General features: G+C 34.7%; 1 protein-coding gene across 1 annotated transcript; it reads left to right on the forward strand.

Annotated features, from left to right (window-relative positions):
• Window positions 1-14,424: 14,424 nt before the first annotated feature.
• On the forward strand, window positions 14,425-18,848 carry LOC112728618 (bifunctional riboflavin kinase/FMN phosphatase). The gene is made up of 11 exons (XM_025778839.3): window positions 14,425-14,653; window positions 15,041-15,133; window positions 15,256-15,442; window positions 15,821-15,951; window positions 16,038-16,107; window positions 16,234-16,299; window positions 17,228-17,382; window positions 17,481-17,576; window positions 18,091-18,242; window positions 18,329-18,412; window positions 18,504-18,848. The coding sequence occupies exons 1-11, from the start codon at window positions 14,440-14,442 to the stop codon at window positions 18,627-18,629; spliced, it is 1,374 nt and encodes a 457-aa protein (XP_025634624.3). The 5' UTR covers window positions 14,425-14,439; the 3' UTR covers window positions 18,630-18,848.
• Window positions 18,849-20,102: the final 1,254 nt, after the last annotated feature.

The following is a 20,102-nucleotide window of genomic DNA, read 5'->3' on the forward strand; positions in this document are numbered from 1 at the left end:
AAGGGAATCTTATTAAATAATGTTTGAAAATGATGCCATGTGTTTGCCTATAAATAAGAACTTGATATGAAGTATTCGTACAGGAAAAAAAAAGTAGTAAACAAATCACCTCTCTTTCTCTTCTTACGAATACTTCTCTTTTATGTTGCAATCAAATACTCTTCTCTTTATATTTCTACTACAATTCTTTCTCTTCTTTTATTTTATAAGTATTTTAAATTCTATTTTCTATTACTCTTTACATATAATATTAATAGCATTATTAATTATCTTTATTATATTGAGATTGTAACAATAAACAAATGCGATTCTCCCTCTCTTTATTTTTAATACTTCTTTCTATCTTTGTATAAATATACACAATACAACATATAATTTTATTATATATATATAAATTATTATTGAGCTAATTATTTTATACTAGAGTCTTTTACTTATACATCTTTATTATATATATATATCTTTTATTTTACAACACGTTATCAGCACGAGACTCTGATCAAATTTTTAGAAAGACTCAGGTAACAAATTTTCATTATGTCGAAACTCTCTCATCTTGAATTCAATGCTCTTGATATATCTGGAAACAATTATTTATCATGGATATTAGATGCTGAAATCCATCTTGATTCAATGGATCTTGGAGATACCATTAAGACTGAAAATAATGCATCCCAGAAGGATAAAGCTAAAGCCATGATTTTTCTCCGTCGTCACCTTGACGAGGGATTGAAAAATGAATATCTCACATTAAAAGATCCTGCAGATCTTTGGAAAGACCTTGAAGAAAGGTACAATCATCAGAAAACGGTGATACTTCCTCAAGCCCGGTATGAATGGACGCATTTGCGTTTACAAGATTTTAAATCTATAAACGAATATAATTCTGCAATGTTTCGAATCACCTCATGAATGAAATTGTGTGGGGAAAAAATAACTGATCATGATATGTTGAAGAAAACTTTCTCAACCTTCCATGCCTCGAATGTGCTCCTGCAGCAGCAGTATCGAAAGAAAGGGTTTAAAAAATATTCTGAGTTAATTTCTTGCCTTCTTGTTGCCGAACGCAACAATGAGTTGTTATTAAAAAATCATGAAGCGCGCCCAGCTGGCGCCGCCCCATTTCCTGAAGTAAATGCGGCAAATCATTACCCCAGAAGAGGTAAATGGCAAGCTTTTAATAACAAGAAAAATTATGGAAGGAAAAAGAATTATGTTCAAAAGAGAGGATCTCACCAGAAGTGGGACAAAGAAAGGAATATCGGGCAGAATAAATCAACCGAGGAGAAGTGTTTCCGCTGTGGTGGAAAGGGCCATTGGTCACGTACCTGTCGTACCCCAAGGCATCTAGTCGATCTTTACCAGGCATCTTTGAAAAAGAACGACAAAGGAAAGGAAACAAATTTTGTTTCAAATGATGTTGAGAACTCCACCACTCATTATGATGTATCTGATTTCTTTGAGGATCTTGAAGGAAATATTGGTCATTTGATCAATGATGGAATAGTTTAATATGTGGGATGGTGAAGTATATATGTAAATAAATAATGTAAAGAACTTATTGTTAAGTTGTATTTTCTATGTATTTAAGTTTCAAATGTGATGTACATAAATAATGAAATATTAATATTTATGAATTTTGAAATTATTAATTGTGTCAAATTTTAAAATAAAATTTCAGTATATGACATTATTTTATGTACAGTGTTTCTTAGAAAAATAATTCTGATCAAGTATTTAATTTAACTGTGCATACTATTCATTTAATTATTATTTGTTTTTGAAGAGAATGGCAAGGATATGTAATGAAGATGTATGCCTTGCGGATAGTGCAAGTTCGCACACTATTCTCAAAAGTGATATATATTTTACCCATCTTGTGCCAAAAGAGGAATATGTTAACACTATTATTAGCTCAGGCAATGTGATAGAAGGCTCCGGAAGAGCTATAATTTTGTTTCCTGGAGGAATAAAATTTATAATAAATAATGCACTGTTATCTACCAAGTCTCGAAGAAACTTGTTGAGCTTTAAAGATATTCGCAGAAATGGATATCATATTGAGACTATGAATGAGGAAAATCATGAGTATTTATGTATTACAACTCATGATTCAAATAAGAAAATTATATTAGAAAAATTACCCTCTCTTTCATCTGGGTTGTATTATACTAAGATTAGTGCAATTGAATCACATGCCACTGTAAACCAGAAGTTTACTAGCCCAAATGAATTCATAACTTGGCACGACCGTTTGGGTCATCCGGGAACAACCATGATGAGGAGAATTATTGAAAACTCTCATGGACATTCACTAAAGAACCAGAAGATTCTTAAATCTAGTGAATTTTGTTGTGCTGCATGTTCTCAAGGGAAGTTAATTTTAAGGCCATCACCGGTAAAGATTGGATTTGAGTCCCCTGAATTCCTAGAAAGGATTCAAGGTGATATATGTGGACCTATTCATCCACCATGTGGATCTTTTAGATATTTTATGGTCCTAATAGACGTATCTTCAAGATGGTCACATGTGTGCTTATTATCTTCTCGCAACCTGGCGTTTGCGAGATTACTGGCTCAAATTATTCGATTAAAAGCACAATTTCCAAAAAATCTAATTAAAGCAATTCGTCTTGATAATGCTGGTGAATTTACTTCCCAAGCTTTTGATGCTTATTGTATGGCTAATGGAATAAGTGTTGAACATCCAGTAGCTTATGTTCACACACAGAATGGGTTAGCAGAATCACTTATTAAGCGTCTCCAATTAATTGCTAGACCCTTGCTTATGAGAACAAATCTCCCAACCTCGGTTTGGGGGCATGCAGTTTTACATGCTGCAGCACTTATTCGTTTGAGGCCAACGAGTTACCATCAGTTCTCTCCTATGCAATTAGCTTTTGGCCAGCAGCCAAATGTTTCCCATTTAAGAATATTTGGGTGTGCGATATATGTTCCCATTGCGCCACCTAATCGCACCAAAATGGGACCCCAAAGAAAATTGGGGATATATGTTGGATATGATTCTCCCTCTATAGTGAGGTATCTTGAGATACAAACTGGTGATGTGTTTAAAGCCCGGTTTGCAGATTGTCATTTTGATGAATCAAAATTTCCAACATTAGGGGGAGAGAATAAGTTTCCTGAAAAGAAACTTAATTGGAATGCATCATCGTTGATGCATTTAGATCCTCGATCAGCGCAATGTGAATTAGAAGTTCAAAAGATTATACATTTGCAAAGAATAGCAAATGAATTGCCTGATGCATTTTCCGATACAAAGAGGATAACCAAATCTTATATACCAGCGGAAAATGCCCCAATTCGAATTGATGTCCCAGTAGGACAAGTAGCTACTGAAGCGAATTCACGCCAGAAGCGTGGCAGGGCGGAAAATGTCCCAATTCGAATTGATGTCCCAGTTGGACAAACTGCCACTGAAGCAAATACACGCCAGAAGCGTGGCAGGCCTGTCGGTTCCAAAGATAAAAATCCTCGAAAGAGAAAAGAGGTAAATACGATTCCTGTTGAAAAAGACATAGTAAAGACACCTGCAGTTGTCCAAAATTCTGATATAACGCCAGAAGACGTTCAGGTACCTGAAAATTGTGAAAATGACGAGATCTCGATAAATTATGTCTTTACAGGAGAGAAATGGGACCGAAATAAGACAATTGTCAATGAAATATTTGCATATAATGTGGCGTTAAATATCATGCATGAAAGTAAGGATCTTGAGCCAGGATCAGTCGAAGAATGTCGACAAAGGAATGATTGGCCAAAATGGGAAGCAACCATGAAGGCTGAATTAGACTCACTTGCAAAACGTGAAGTCTTTGGACCTGTAGTCCGTACACCAGAAGATGTAAAACCTGTTGGATATAAGTGGGTATTTGTGAGAAAACGAAATGAGAAAAATGAAGTTGTGCGCTATAAAGCCCGACTTGTGGCACAAGGTTTTTCACAAAGGCCCGACATAGATTATGAAGAAACGTATTCCCCTGTAGTGGATGCGATAACATTGCGTTATTTGGTCAGTTTATCTGCATATCATAAACTGCATATGCATTTAATGGATGTGGTAACAGCCTATTTGTACGGCTCATTAGATCGGGATATCTATATGAAAGTCCCTGAAGGACTAAAGATATCCAAACCATCCAATGAATATTCGCAAGGGTTATACTCAGTCAAATTACAAAGATCTTTATATGGTCTAAAGCAATCTGGACGAATGTGGTATAATCGTCTTACTGAGTATCTGGCCAAAAACAGATTCAAGAATGATGATATCTGCCCGTGTGTTTTCATAAAGAAATCTGTATCTGGATTCATTATAATTGCTGTGTACGTTGATGATTTAAATATTATTGGGACTCCTGAAGAGATTCCAACAATTATAAAAACTCTAAAAGAAGAGTTTGAGATGAAAGATCTTGGAAAGACTAAGTTTTGTCTCGGCCTGCAGATCGAGCATATAAAAGGTGGGATCTTTATTCATCAAACAACATACACAGAAAGGATCTTGAAAAGATTTTATATGGATAAGTCACATCCATTAAGTACACCAATGATCGTAAGATCCTTGGATATGAAAAAGGATCAATTTCGTCCTAAAGAAGAAAATGAAGATATCCTTGGTCCTGAAGTACCATATCTTAGTGCCATTGGAGCGCTAATGTATCTTGCTAATAATACGCGACCTGACATATCATTCGCGGTGAATTTACTAGCAAGGTATAGTTCCTCTCCAACCAGAAGACATTGGAGTGGAATCAAACAAATTTTTCGATATCTTCATGGAACGGTTGATATGGGATTGTTTTATCCCTATGGATCCAAGTCACAACTAGTTGGCTATGCAGATGCCGGATACTTGTTTGATCCACATAAAGGGAGATCTCAAACAGGATACCTGTTCACATATGGTGGTACAGCTATATCTTGGAGGTCCACGAAACAGACGATTGCTGCAACATCCTCTAATCATGCTGAAATACTAGCGATTCATGAAGCTAGTCGCGAGTGTTTTTGGCTGAGGAGTCTGATTCAATATATTCTATCATCATGTGGACTGATTGATCATAAGATAGCTCCAACTGTCCTGTTTGAAGATAATGCAGCATGCATTGCTCAACTTAAGGGTGGATACATCAAAGGTGATAGAACAAAGCATATTTCTCCCAAATTCTTCTTCACTCATGACCTTCAAAATCAAGGGACAATTGATGTCCAACAGATCCGTTCAAGTGACAATCTGGCAGATTTATTTACAAAGTCACTCCCAAAATCCTCCTTTGAAAGATTGGTACATGAGATTGGAATGCGCCGATTTCGAGACATTAAATGATGTCGGCAAGAGGGGGAGACTGTACTCTTTTTCCCTTGGTCAGGTTTTTTTTCCCATTGGGTTTTTCTTGACAAGGTTTTTAATGAGGCAGTCCCCATCACTAAAGGATATTGTACTCTTTTTCCTTCACTAAGGTTTTTTTCCCACTGGGTTTTTCTTTAGTAAGGTTTTAACGAGGCAATAATCCTAAATGGTCATCCAAGGGGGAGTGTTGTGATAAGATTGCCTGAGGTGGATTCCCATTTTCCACAAGTCTCAGGTTTTCAAAGGGAATCTTATTAAATAATGTTTGAAAATGATGCCATGTGTTTGCCTATAAATAAGAACTTGATATGAAGTATTCGTACAGGAAAAAAAAAAGTAGTAGACAAATCACCTCTCTTTCTCTTCTTATGAATACTTCTCTTTTATGTTGCAATCAAATACTCTTCTCTTTATATTTCTACTACAATTCTTTCTCTTCTTTTATTTTATAAGTATTTTAAATTCTATTTTCTATTACTCTTTACATATAATATTAATAGTATTATTAATCATCTTTATTATATTGAGATTGTAACAATAAACAAATGCGATTCTCCCTCTCTTTATTTTTAATACTTCTTTCTATCTTTGTATATATATACACAATACAACATATAATTTTATTATATATATATAAATTATTATTGAGCTAATTATTTTATACTAGAGTCTTCTACTTATACATCTTTATTATATATATATATCTTTTATGGGAAATTATAAGGTACAGATATTAATGTACAGATATTCTATTTTAATCATAAATATAAGGACACGTAATTTTTCTTTAGTGCAATGAGAAGTAGTTTGACAAAGTATTAAATGGCTCAAAGTTTTACACGAGCCAATTATCATTGCTAGCTTGTAGACTTACACATAACATAATAATCATAGTACTTAAATAACATTAAATAGTACTTGAGAGCCAACAAATCATTGCCATGCTATTTGTTATATTAAAATTTTTTGCTTTGATATAACTTAAATAATTGTTTTAAAGATTATTTTTGAGGAAAAAAAATATTTGTTTTATCTCAGGATTTAACAAAAAATTTAGTTTTTTATCTTCATAAGATAAATAAATTCAAATATTCAATTTTAATTTAAATATTTTAAATAATTTTAATTTTCTTATTTAAATATGCATAGCATATTTTTGTCATACATTTAACAAATACTAAATTTATGTCATGGTAAAAAAAATTACAAAAAAGTATGAGTTTTTATGCCAATAGTGATAATAAAAAATTAATTAAAATTATAATCTATATCTAGAGATGAAAACACAAAAATCAATGTTATAATTTTTAAGTGATATTTGAATGTATAATTTTATTTGGCACAAAATTATTAATTAAATATTTATTATGAAAATAATAATTTTTTTGAAATAATATGGCTTCATTTTGTAATGATCAATTATGTTTATATTTTTTAATAGTTGAATTGCTCCTTTAGTATTAATCAATATTAAAGGAGATAAATATTTTTTGGTTGAAACTTATAGTTAACAGTGCATTGTAAATGATATTTTTTTATAAAATAGTGTTACAAAATGTTATTTTTTCAAGTATTCTCAAACTAAATAATTATTCAAATCACTAAAAGATTTAAGAATATTAGATATTATTATTGCGTCAAGTCTTCTCAAACTAAGCTTGATCACTAAAATTGGTTTGTTTACAAAGACAGAACATAGAAACAGGGACACAGAGACATAAAATTATATTTGACAGATAAGATATGGACAGAAGTAATGTGTCTAAAGATAATGAATTAGTGTATTTTGTGTTCATCCTAACAGAAAAAACACGAAGACACTTACAATGGACACAACTTATTTTTTATTTTTTTATTATTTTTATTAATTTTTTATAATTATATTTTTTATTATTATATTTTTTGTCTCAAAATTTTTTTAATAAAAAAAATGAGAATAAATTAAATTTTATAATTTGTTATAGTTTATCATCAAATAGAATACAACACAAAAATTTGTGTTTCTGTCATTTATGTCTTATTCTCAATATCTTGTATTATCCTATTTTTAGAAACAAATGCAGCCTAATAGACCAGGTATAAAAATTCAATAATTTTATCTATGAACTACACATACAAAATCCAAAATTTAACTTCAAGACATTATCAAATGTAACAATTTATAAAAATTGTGTTTAGTAATCAAAAGAATTCAAAAAAATCATAAAAGTGTGTTGTTCAAAAAATATTCTAATTAAATATTTATCATTTTAGTTCTAATATTTTATTCTTTATTTTATAAAATCTCTTCTAATTTCATAAGAGAATTTTCTTAGTTATTTTAAAAATATTTCAATTTGTGATTCTTTTGACTAAAATAATTGACATGGTATTTTAGTGTTTTAAAACTTCAATTCAAATTTCTAATTTATAATTCAATAAAAAATCATGATATTTTTGTCTTTTTAAATTAAAATTTAATACACTGATAGTGTAAAATATTTTATATAGTCGTTCAATTACATTCTTTCTTTTTAATGACCATTCATACTATTAATATGAAACGTAGTTATTTTATTTGGCATATCATTATATAATTGGATACATGTGTAAAATTATTTTATAATGACAGTATCAAAATAAAATTATTTAAATTTATGCTAAATGACGTTTTAATCTCCTAAAACAAACTCTATCTTTATTTTAGTATTCTTAAAAGTTGAATTTTATAATTTCTAATATAATTAAATAACCTTAATTTTAAAAGGTTAATTTTAATGTTTGTAAGATTAATCTTAAAATATTATTTTACTTATTTTAGAATTAAATAAAAAGTTATTTTAATATTTTTAAAGTTAAATTTAAATTCATAATTGCTAATATAATAAATCAACCTCAGTTAATTATATAAGGATTATTTAGTATTTTTTAAATTAATGCTTAAAAGGATATCTTAGTCCTTTAAAAATAAACTAAAAGGTATTTTAGTTTTTTAAAATCAATCTTCAAAAATTGTTTTGTTCTTTTAAAAATTAATTATAAAATTATTTTAATCTTTTTAAAAATTAAAATTTAAAATTTTTATAGATATATTTTTGAAATAATGTGTTTGATGTATGTGGTATTTTCATATTGTCTGTTTCTTGTATTAATTTTTCAACTAATTTTTTTCTATTTTCATTTAAATCTTATATAAGAGAAAACAAAATTTTTACAATTTTAACTTGTATTTGCAATTAAATATATTCTAAAAAGTGAAAAAAATTAATTATTTTTAACATATTCTTTTATCTTTTTTTTTTCCTAGTTTAATAAACTTGCTTTACATTATTATTGTTTTCTGCTTCTAATCCAACTTTATATTTTTTTTCCATTTTCTTAATAAAATCTAAAATTTATACCCCGAATCCAAGGGCCACTTGCTATATACCTATATTGGAGCCAAATCAAATAGATGCTAACTCAAAGAGCTAGATGAAGAATAGCCAAGCCAGCCAAAAAACATTCAATACATATGTAATAAAATAAGATTAAAAAGTGGGTTAATACTCAAATTAGTCCCTGAAAGATCACTCGATCTTCATTTTCGTCCCCGAATGTTTTTTTTAATCAAATTAATCCCCGAAAGATTTAAATGGAAACCACGTTCGTCCTTCCATTAGGTCACTGACGTCGCCGTTAGAAACTGCTGACGTGGAGTGTGACTTGGCTGCCCACCCTAACACCTGGCATGGTGTGTGTATTGCTGACCAGATATGTTTAGTGTGTTGCATCAATTTGGTCCCCAAGTGTGAGATTAAAAAACCCTAATTCCCAACCTTCGAAGAACATGGTTCCGTTGATTGAGCGTTGTCGCAGACCCAGGTGTTGTGCTTGCAGGAGGAAGTTGGTCTCGGCGCCATGATGGGAAGCGGAAGTGGAGGGGCCGGTCGTGGGTTTCCATCGCCGTCACAGAGTAGTTATACATCGAGCTCGTCCATGCGAAGAAGAAGACAAAACCATGAAGAAACCTGTTTCTGCGGTTTGAAAACCTTGATTAAGAAATCAGGGACATCAAAGAACCCAGACCGGTTGTTCCATACCTGTGCAAGATATCGGGTGAGTTTAATTTTGTATGAATCATAGCATGATGTTGGCTTCTACTCTTGTTCTGGGCTTTACACTGTTGTTCAATTTTTCCAGAAAGGGAACCATTGCAATTTTTTTAAATGGGTGGAAGAAAATGAAGATGTAGCTGTTGCAGAGGGTTCCAGGGGTGTCCCAGAAATGGAAGGAGAACTGGACATTGACTATGAAGATTGGAAGATTAAGTTAGCATGGAGAATAGGTAGTTTAGAAGCAGAAGTTAGAGCACACAGAATGTTATTGTGCTTCATGTTCACTATTGTGATGCTAGTCATCTTAGTAGGAGTGTTAGTTTGCATCTCAGATATGTACAAGTAGGGCTGGTTTTGTTGTTTCCAGTACCCTTGCTAAAGTATTGTAATCTGAAACCAGAGTTTATCAATGGCTATTTGGTTTTTGGATAACCTGTGGTGAAAAGATAAAATGTAAAGAAGCAAATGGCAAACCAGACACATAACAAGATAATAAAGTTTCTTAAATTTCTTAATATGAAGTTTCATAACAAAAGGTAGTAGAATTCCTAAAAGTGATTCAACAGAAACACTTCATACCAAGGCATAACATGCACCCAAAATAGAGTCATTACAAAACATTGATGCTAGATATTGTTTAACAGAAACATAAACATGTCTTTCTTAGTCTAAAGCCTAGAACAAAAAAAAAAGGTTGCATATGTTTAGATGGATGTGCTTCAGATGGCGTCGTCTTTCTTCCTAGGCCGTTTGAACCCTGGAGTCGGGACGAAGGTCATAAAACTTGCAAGCTTCTTGGTTGTGGCAGCACTAGATCCTCTAATTGTTCCAGCAGAAATTGGAGCTTTTGCTATTGGGGGAGCAGGTTGGGGAGAGGCAGCTCTTTTCCCTTTTCCCTTACAAACTTGAAGCTTTGGTGGTCTTCCCCTCATTTTAGCCTGCATGACATGGTAAACACCAAACTGAGAAACTAAACAGCTGTAGTGAAATGAAATTGAAGTTAAAGCAGTAAAGCAAACCGGTGTTGTTTCAGTGGTTGCATTTGACCGCTTTGGTGGTGGGGAAACAGACAGAGGGAGTGGATTATGCAGAGTTGCACTATCAGCATCAGTTGGGAGCTCGTTTGGTACATCAGAAGGGAGCTCATTTGGTACATCTGTGTTCGGGTTAGTTAAAGCCAGTTGCAGCTGCATTAAACGTGATTCTTCTTCAGCATCAGCCTGTTTCTTCTTCTGGCATGTTCTCTTGTTGTGTCCAACCTCACTACAGAACATGCATCGGATGGGGTTATATTTTCTCTTCATTCTTGTCTTGGACCCAGATCCTCCCTCATCTTTGTCTTTTCTTCTGTTCTTTGTCGGTCTACCTGGTTTGGGCTTAATTGGAGGGGGAACTGGGGCAGGACGACCTGTTTTTTCCCATAACTCTTGGCCCTTGACTGGATTAACATGGAAAGCATACGTTTTTCGGTATGATTCCATGCTTAACCACTCATGGCAGTAATCCTCAGCCCTCTTATCATTCTTATCTTGTATACAGGATATGGCATGCATACAAGGCATACCTGTGGCAGCAGTTAATATCTCAGACATAGTTTTGCAGTGTAAGAAAAGTACACTTCAGAATCTTAATCTTAATATAGGGTGAGAATTTATACCTGTCAATTGCCAGAATCTGCATGTGCAAGTTCGATTTCCTAAGTCAACAACCATTGTTGTTGGCCAGCCGTGAACCTCGTATAACTCCTCATTCTGATCACCACTCCATTGTGGGCTCCAATGCTGAGAAAGCTTTGTCATTGCCTCCAGCCTGCTCTGTTGCACTGGAGGCAGAAGACCTTGGTAGTTGGCCAGTTTCTCCCTATTGTCAATCATGGATTTCATTATGATCCTCCTAACCTCCTCCGCCAGTGTAAGGATAGGCTTACCCCTATCATGTTTGGTCCTTGCATTAAATGATTCACAGGCGTTGTTACAGATAGTGTCCATTTTAGGCCCTTCACGAAAATGAGATTTCGTCCATGCTTCTCTCGGCCACTTATCCAGATAAGCCCAGGCTCGTTCATTCAACACCTTCACCCTCTTCATATTTCTTTCAAACTCAGTAACGGTTCTAGACCTAGCACATTCCCACAGCAGCTCCTTCAATTGTATACTGCCCCACTGTTTAGAAAAATTCCTCCACAGATGCCAGACGCAAAATCTGTGGTGAACTCGTGGCATCACATCCTGCATGGCTGGGATCAATCCCTGCAACATAACATTTCGTCAACAACAGTTTGCAGTGAATCAGCAATGAAATTGCATGTTCATTAAATCAAACAAGTCCAACTACGTATTTCATTAAATCAAACTAGTCCCTAAAAGAAATTAAAGCAGTCAAATAAGTCCTTAAAATTCATTTCGTGAAGCAAAAAGGTCCTTACCTTCTGCATATCCGAAATGAAGGCCCAACCATTTTCTCTGTATTCACCGATATCATTCTGCAACATCTCAAGAAACCAGTGCCAGTTATCTCTGTTCTCAACATCCACAAACGCATAAGCTATGACGAAAACATGATTGTTAGCGTCCTGGGCACAAGCGGTCAGCAGCTGCCCTCCATGCAAGCTCTTCAAAAAGGCGCCATCCAAGCCAATTAACGGTCTACACCCGGCCTTGAATCCTTTCTTACACGCCTCCAGACATACATAGAACCTTTGAAATTGTGGAGGACCCTCAGGCATGGGAATGACTCCAACCTGAACTGTTGAACCTGGGTTGGTGGTCCAGAGTTGGTTAGCATAATCCCAGATCAGTCCGTATTGTTCAACTTCATCCCCTTCCACTACTTTTCTTGCTGCCTTTAAGGCCCTAGTAATGCAGGTCCTATTAAGCTTAACGTTGCACTTCCTGACAAACCAGTCATATACCTCTCTATGCTTCATAGTTGGGTGCTTTCTAAGCTTAGGAACCAGCTTACCTAATGTCCACTCTTGTGTTGCAGCCCTGTTCTTTCTCTTTCTAGGACAACTATGTTCATCAACTAGTGTCTTAATCTGCCATACCCCATTCTGCTTATTACATGCACAATAAACAACCCATGGACATCCCTCTGTTTTACATACAGCCCTCACTCTCACATTATCATTTTTAATGAAATTGATATTCCTACCCCATTGTATGGTATAATCTCTAGTGGCATTCATGAAGTGTTGTTTGGACTTAAAGATCATGCTAACCTCAAGCTTCAGAGTTCCAAATTTTGCCTTTTCATTGTATGGTGTATAAACAGTAGGCTCCTCCTCATCAGAGTCCAGGACCTTATCCATATCTTCCGAGTGCCAGGAGTCACAGTCGGATTCAGTCTCACTACACTTTCTGGTGGGGGCAGAAATGGGCTTCTTAGTGGGCTTTTCACTGGGCTCAGAATTGGGCTTTTCCTTGGGCTTCTCTGCTTGCTGGGAAGACCTTGTCTTGGGCTTAGCATAGTCCATGTTCTTGTGGTGAGGACTGGGTCCAGCAGAGTTGGGAGTGGCTTTGGCTTTATTTTTGGGAGTGGGATGCAGAGGCTTTGTTGACTCCCTCTGTGAGTGGCTCATTGTGGGCTGGGATGCAACTTTCCTTGCTTGCATTGCAGGCTGTGTGCTGGGCAGCTTCAAGAAGGGTGCATTGGTTGGCAAGATGACATCATCTTCCTCACTCATGCATTCCACCACGTGTGGCTCTGAAACTCCATGTTCATCACATTGTGATTCCTCCTACAGGTCTTACACAGTTTCAGCAAGTCTTTATCAGTCTCCAACTTCCTCAGCCCTTTCTCAAGCGACAGCCAAGGAACCTTCCACCAACATAAACCCCCCCCAGCATATCCCAGTTGCTTATAGTATCCTTTAACAAAAAATACATCCAATGTATCCCCATCCACCCCCACCAACACTTCCGTATTATCTGGTTCGTATATTCTACTTCCTTTCTCATCATTTCTAAAGCTTCCACCATGATGAAAAATGAACGTCATCGGAGGACCCTCCATCTTAGAAGTGCAAGGATCGCCAAACCTTATACAAAAATTAACAAGGAACATGAAAAACACTAAATCATCACCAACACAGACCCTAAACCACTAACCATTACTCCATTAACACAAGCCATACTTAACACTTTTCCTAAGCCAAAAATACAGACTCTTTCCTAATTTACGCATTCACCTGTTCATAAACCCAACCCTGGAATAAAACCCTACACCCTATTCACTAACAGATTGTTAACGATCACTCAATCAAATAATGCGGAAACTACGGTTTTACACACTTTTACCAGAGGATTTTGGCAACATACAAAAAAGGTTACCTCTTTCTTCGAACGCAGAAACAACACTCTGTTCTTCCCTTCAGGTTTCCCACCGGGCTCCAGAGCAGACGCACCAACAATGCTCCACGCCGACTCCAACGGTTGCGTTCAATGGGGCAGTCTTCTTCGTCTTCCTGTTGCTTGCTTAGGGGGCAGAGAAACAGAGACTCAAGCTTACTTTGAAGAAGAACAACTGAGGTTAAACACCAAAGACACAGTGAAAAACGTTTCACTATCCCCTCAAAACGCAAGCGTTTCATTGCGACACGCTGGAGTGACCAAACGGCGTCGTTTGGTTGGGGTGGGCAGCCAAGTCACACTCCACGTCAGCAGTTTCTAACGGCGACGTCAGTGACCTAACGGAAGGACGAACGTGGTTTCCATTTAAATCTTTCGGGGATTAATTTGATTAAAAAAAATATTCGGGGACGAAAATGAAGATCGGGTGATCTTTCAGGGACTAATTTGAGTATTAACCCATTAAAAAATAGAATATCTGTAAATGTTGATCTGTACCGTAGTGCGACCCATCTTTTATTTTACAACATTATTTTCTATATGTTAAGAGGTATTTTGTTTTTTAAATCTGGAATCATGTGCAGTAAAAATAAAAATTACTAAAAAAATTAATAAAGGAAAAATAGAAAATGTTACTACTATGGGACATGCCAGTGTCGCATCTAATGGATTAAATAATTTAGACAGTAAAATATGGGTGAAAATTCACATAACGATAACGAATTCTCCAAAGAAACCATACTTATCAGAGCAGCTTCCAGGCTTCCACTCCCTGATTGCAGACTGCCGTCTCGGCCTCTCCTGGTCTCTGTTTGCCCGTGCTCGCAGCTGTTTCGATCTCCTCGTGCTTCTAGGTACAAGATGTATTTGTTAAATTTCTTTTTCTGTTTTTTCTTTTCGATTCGGCGGAGATTCAGGTCCTCGGCGGATAAAGGGGTCCTCGTAACCCGTCGCGGGGACGGGGGCGGATTATGGAGACAGGGGGCGGGGGCATGTCCCGGCCTCCATGGGGACCCGTTGCCAACCCCTGATCAGCTTTCTCCATACTGTTTTTTGGTTTTATCGGAAAAAGAAAATAAATTGGGAGGCTGTTATTCCCTCACTGCAACTCAGCCTCGTAACGGGTCCCTCTAATTCTTCTTCTTATCAATTTATTATGTGTCATATGGTAATTGAATTGTGCAGCAGCAGCAGCAGCAGTAGTATATATGTATTCATATATCGTTATTTATGTGTTTCAGATGCTCCTATGACTGAAAAGATGGCAACAGCGTCTTTGACCAAGTTGGTTAGATGCGTTATTCTTGATTTGGATGGCACCCTCCTTAACACAGGTCGCTTTTCTCATTTCTCAGCTTACATGCTTAATTCTTTGTGTCTCGTGTTTGTCAAGATTCAATTTTGTTACTTGTTTGATAATAACACAGGTGACTGTGATTTGAGTATTCAATGACAGATGGCATTGTGGGAAACGTATTAAAGGTTCTACTAAGTAGGTATGGAAAGCAATGGGATGGAAGGGAAGCTCATAAAATTTTGGGGAAGACACCTTTCGAAGCTGCTGCTGCTGTTGTCGAGGATTATCAACTTCCCTGCTCAACTATTGAATTTATTTCCCAAATTTCGCCTTTGTTCTCCGATCAGTAATTTTCTATTACAATATATTGTTCTTTTTATATGTCAATCAAATTTTGAATGTGAAGTGCCGCAAGTTTCGAGTTACCATTGAATAATTAACTATAGCTGCCTCCATTACCCCTAAAACCTCTGGCTGCATTTTCTCGGGAATTTTTCATTAGATTCATCCACTTTATGAAATTCATGAATACTTATGAAGTCAATCGTTCGAGAAATTCATCCTGATTTGGTGGACTTGATTCAATTGAAAATTTGATGTATTGGACATATCAATAACTTTTTTTTCTTTCCCTAATAGATACACTTATTTGGTTGAACAATTGAACTCTCGCCGAATTGGCTGAAGGAAATATTCTCTTACATTTGCACTTTTCTCATCTTAGGTGGTGCAACATTAAAGCCCTTCCTGGTGCCAATCGTTTGCTTAAACATCTAAAGAATCATGGAGTTCCAATGGCATTAGCATCAAACTCTCCAAAGGAGAGCATTGAAGCCAAAATATCTTATCATGATGGTTGGTTTATTTAAGTATCACTAGCTTCTTGTGCTCCTTTGCTCGTGGTTGTGTGTTATTATACAAATGAACTTGTTTGTGTGTAGGATGGAAAAGCTCTTTCTCTGTCATAATTGGTGGTGATGAAGTCAGAACAGGGAAGCCTTCTCCTGACATGTGAGATGCTACAATGTGGTCTTAGCTTTGGAGACTGAGGCTTGCTTGTCCATATAAGAAAGATCTTTGTGCTTTTTCCTTCCTCTTCCATTTCTAATTATTTTATATTGTGCCTAATATCATCAGGTTCCTTGAAGCCGCTGAGAGATTAAGCATGGAGCCTTCTAGCTGTCTTGTTATTGAAGATTCTCTGTAAGTTCTTCAATTTCTGTTTTCTTACCAGGTATTGATTGTATCTGGTATACAGTTTCTGTGGTAGCTCCAAGTCTTTGATGGTTACACGTTCTATTTTGGTCACCTCTCATCTCCCTAAATATATTATTCCCTTTGGTTATATTTATAATATACGAAGATAATGTTACTACCTTTCCCCTCTTCCCAGTGAGTCAAGTAGGTTTCTGTAGCCTAGTGCTCACAGTTTTATGTTCTACGTATATTTAACTTTCAAATACATCACGTATTGGCTGCGTAGAACTGTTGTGTGATAACTTAGCCAGCCAAAGTTATATGATCTTTTTGCTTTTTTAAGGATGATGGCTAGTTGTTAAGGATTAAAAGCATACTTTTATCAGATTCCTGTAATTTCTCTGTGCTTAGGTAATTTGGTGAAGGATTGTAGTGCATATTTGAGAGAGAGAAAGAGAGAGAACCTGTTTAGAACCCTTTTTTTTACGTCCTGGCTAAATTCCTTCACAATATTCTTTTGTATATTATTTGCTCTCAGGTTGAATTCTCATGTAAATTATGGTTTATGATTTAAACTTACTTTTGATCACATTTCCTTCCACTCTAATTGATTTGGATCTTACACATCTTTATCTGAAAAAACTGCCTCCCAGGGATCTCTATATCTTTCTAACTATGATGCTCTGAACTGAGCCTTGGACTTACCCAGTTAGCCTCATATGTCCAGTATACATTTATTCTTCTGTTGTAATTTAACTGATTATCTTAGACAGCTCACTCCATAATAGTTGAAAACTGGTTGCCTATTTCCGGCGAGGTTTCTACTTTGGATGCTTGCATGAATGATGATTTTTCAAGCCAGATTGTATTCTTAATAGATGCTGCCTTTCCTCCATACCCTTTTTCTGAACAAATGTTTATCTGGCTACATCAGTCCTGGTGTTACTGCAGGTAAGGCTGCTGAGATGCAAGTGGTTGCTGTACCATCACTTCCAAAACAGTCGCATCTGTATACTGCAGCAGATGAAGTCATCAATTCCCTACTTGATTTGCGACCTGAAAAGTGGGGTCTACCACCATTTGAAGATTGTAATCCCCTAATACCTTAAGTTTGTATTCTTTGTGTATATTGTATTTCATTTTTCAGTATCTCATTCATAAAGAGCTAGTATTGTAAATTCTTGCAGGGGTTGATGGAACTTTGCCATTAGATCCTTGGTATATTGGGGGTCCTGTCATCAAGGGATTTGGTCGTGGCTCAAAGGTTCTCGGGATCCCTACAGGTTTGTGAGAACTTATTTTACAATTAGTGTCTAGTGGCAATGTATGTGCCCTTCTTCTGCTATAAATGCAAAATAAGATTGAAGTGTACATTTCATCTTGTATTGACTGTTGTACTGTGATATTTACCTGAAATGAAGATAAGGTTGATAAACAAAGAGCTTTGCTACCCAGCAAAAAGTAATTTAATATTAAATTTGATGAACGGATGTAATGCAATATTATTCATTGGGTGTAAATGATGCCATAATGCCACTTCATTAGATTTTTCGTACTATTATTTTGCTTTTTATAATAAGAAGCATCTTTTTATAAGCAAGAGTAGTTCAAACTTCTGGTATGAACCAAAAGAATAAGTGTTTCTATGAGATAACAATCCTGTTTTGTGGTTTCCTCATTTGCTGTAGTATAGGTTCAGATGTGGTATTGATTTTGTAATTTGCCTTTGAATATATCTCATCTGCAGATGAATTCTGGTCTAGTACTAATAGTAGTGAGTAAACCATTTTCTTGCAGCTAATTTATCAACGAAGGGCTATTCAGATCTCCTTGCAGAGCATCCCTCGGGGGTTTATTTTGGTTGGGCTGGATTATCATCCAGAGGTGTTTTTAAAATGGTCATGAGCATTGGTTGGAATCCATATTTCGACAACAAAGAAAAGACTATAGTAAGTGTTCTGATATGATCATTCATATGCAGTAAAAGAATTATTTGCCTCATAAGTTTCTTGATGATACCTTTCTATCAACACAGGAGCCTTGGATACTTTACAAGTTTGATGAGGATTTCTATGGGGAAGAACTTCGGCTCATTATAGTTGGTTACATTCGTCCCGAGGTATTAGCTGAATGAGTATTTCTTGTGTTACTTGTGTTGCATATACTTTTTTTTAAGCTTCACTAAAACCTGGCATTGTGTGCATATATAGGCCAATTTTCCATCCCTTGAAAGCTTAATAGCTAAGATTCATGAAGACGGTGAAATTGCTGAGAAGGCTCTTGAACTTCCCTTGTATTCAAGTTACAAGAATGACCCATATTTAAGAAGCTCTTAGCAATATTTATTTTACTAATCTCATTAAGGAAACCTCCTGAATTTGGTTTGCTATTATTGTTTCGAGATTGGAAGCCTCTTCTTCCGTCCAAAAACAGTTTGCCACGTATTGATTCAACAAAGGATCGTACAATCAACTGATAATTAAGGAAGGTACTGTAAATTCATGTAAGATGCATGCACAGTGCGTACTAAAATAAACTATGAAGATGCTTTCCAATGTCCTTTTGCCACCCTAAATAGAACTAGACTTGTATGCATTTTGATTCAGGAAAGGCAATTACGGTTGAATGCCAATGTATTTCCAACCAAGAATAATAGGCAAGTTCTTTTTCTTTAGTGTATAGAACTTGGCTTTAATGGGAAATTGCTTTAAAATATTCTCGTCATAATAATTTTAATAAAGTTTGAATATTGGTAGTAATGACTAATGAGAAAAAAAAGTTCAGTTTAGGGGATAATTTTTTCATTTAACATTAAATTTTTTTAATTTTAAATTCTAAATCCTAAACTTTATATCTTACAACGTAAATTTATTAAAAATAAAAGTAAACAAATAATTTTATAATATAAAAAATTAACTAATATTGATTATTTAAAAATTGATTTCTTATATTTTTTGAAAAAGAATCATTAGAAGTTTAGAACTAAAGAAAAAAAGAATATTGAGGAATAATTTTTTAAAGATAAAATGCTTTTAAATAGATTTTTATTCGACCATAAAATTTAAAACAAACTGTAGAAATAAATAAAAATAACAAACTAGCTATATGTGATAGTATATTGCTTCTTTTAGAGAATAAATATAGATAACTAATTTTTAATTAGTTAAAATTTAAGATTTATTGTGATAAGAATGAGAAATGAGTTGGATGCCCATTTAATTCTTGGGCGGCTCAGTTTCTCAAGGAAAGAATATTTGATTTTCAATTAATGAAGTGTGGAAAATTAAGATTTTGTATGTGTATAAATAGAGGCAATAATAATAATAATCTCCCCTCTGAATATTGTCTTCTTCTCTTTCCATATGTTGCTAATATATAATAGTAGTGAATATATAAATTACTTCTATTATTATAGTAAGATAATTATATTGTAGTAAATATTAATATTTGAGTCTTCTATTTATACATCTTTATTTTATATTTAGTATATTTTTTATTTATTTTACAACACGTTATCAGCACGAAATTCTAATAAAATTTTAGGAAGACTTCAGGTAACAAATTTTTATTATGTCAAAGCTTTTTCATCTTGAATATAATGTTTTTGATATATCTGGAAATAATTATTTATCATGGATACTAGATGCTAAAATCCATCTTGATTTAATGTATCTTGAAGATACCATTAAGGCTGAAAATAATACATCCCAGAAGGATAAAAGCCAAATCCATGATTTTCCTTCGTCATCATCTTGAAGTATGATTGAAAAATGAATATCCTACATTAAAAGATCATGCAGATCTGTGGA

Source organism: Arachis hypogaea, chromosome 12 (genome assembly GCF_003086295.3).
Source record: "Arachis hypogaea cultivar Tifrunner chromosome 12, arahy.Tifrunner.gnm2.J5K5, whole genome shotgun sequence".
NCBI lineage: Eukaryota > Viridiplantae > Streptophyta > Magnoliopsida > Fabales > Fabaceae > Arachis > Arachis hypogaea.

Bases quoted from the DNA above. Each gene is read 5' to 3' on its own strand.
- LOC112728618 (XM_025778839.3), top strand. From the start codon at position 14,440: ATGGGACATGCCAGTGTCGCATCTAATGGATTAAATAATTTAGACAGT. The intron at 14,654-15,040 runs GTACAAGATGTA...TATGTGTTTCAG, and splicing joins CGATCTCCTCGTGCTTCTAG to ATGCTCCTATGACTGAAAAG. The intron at 15,952-16,037 runs GTTGGTTTATTT...GTTTGTGTGTAG, and splicing joins CAAAATATCTTATCATGATG to GATGGAAAAGCTCTTTCTCT.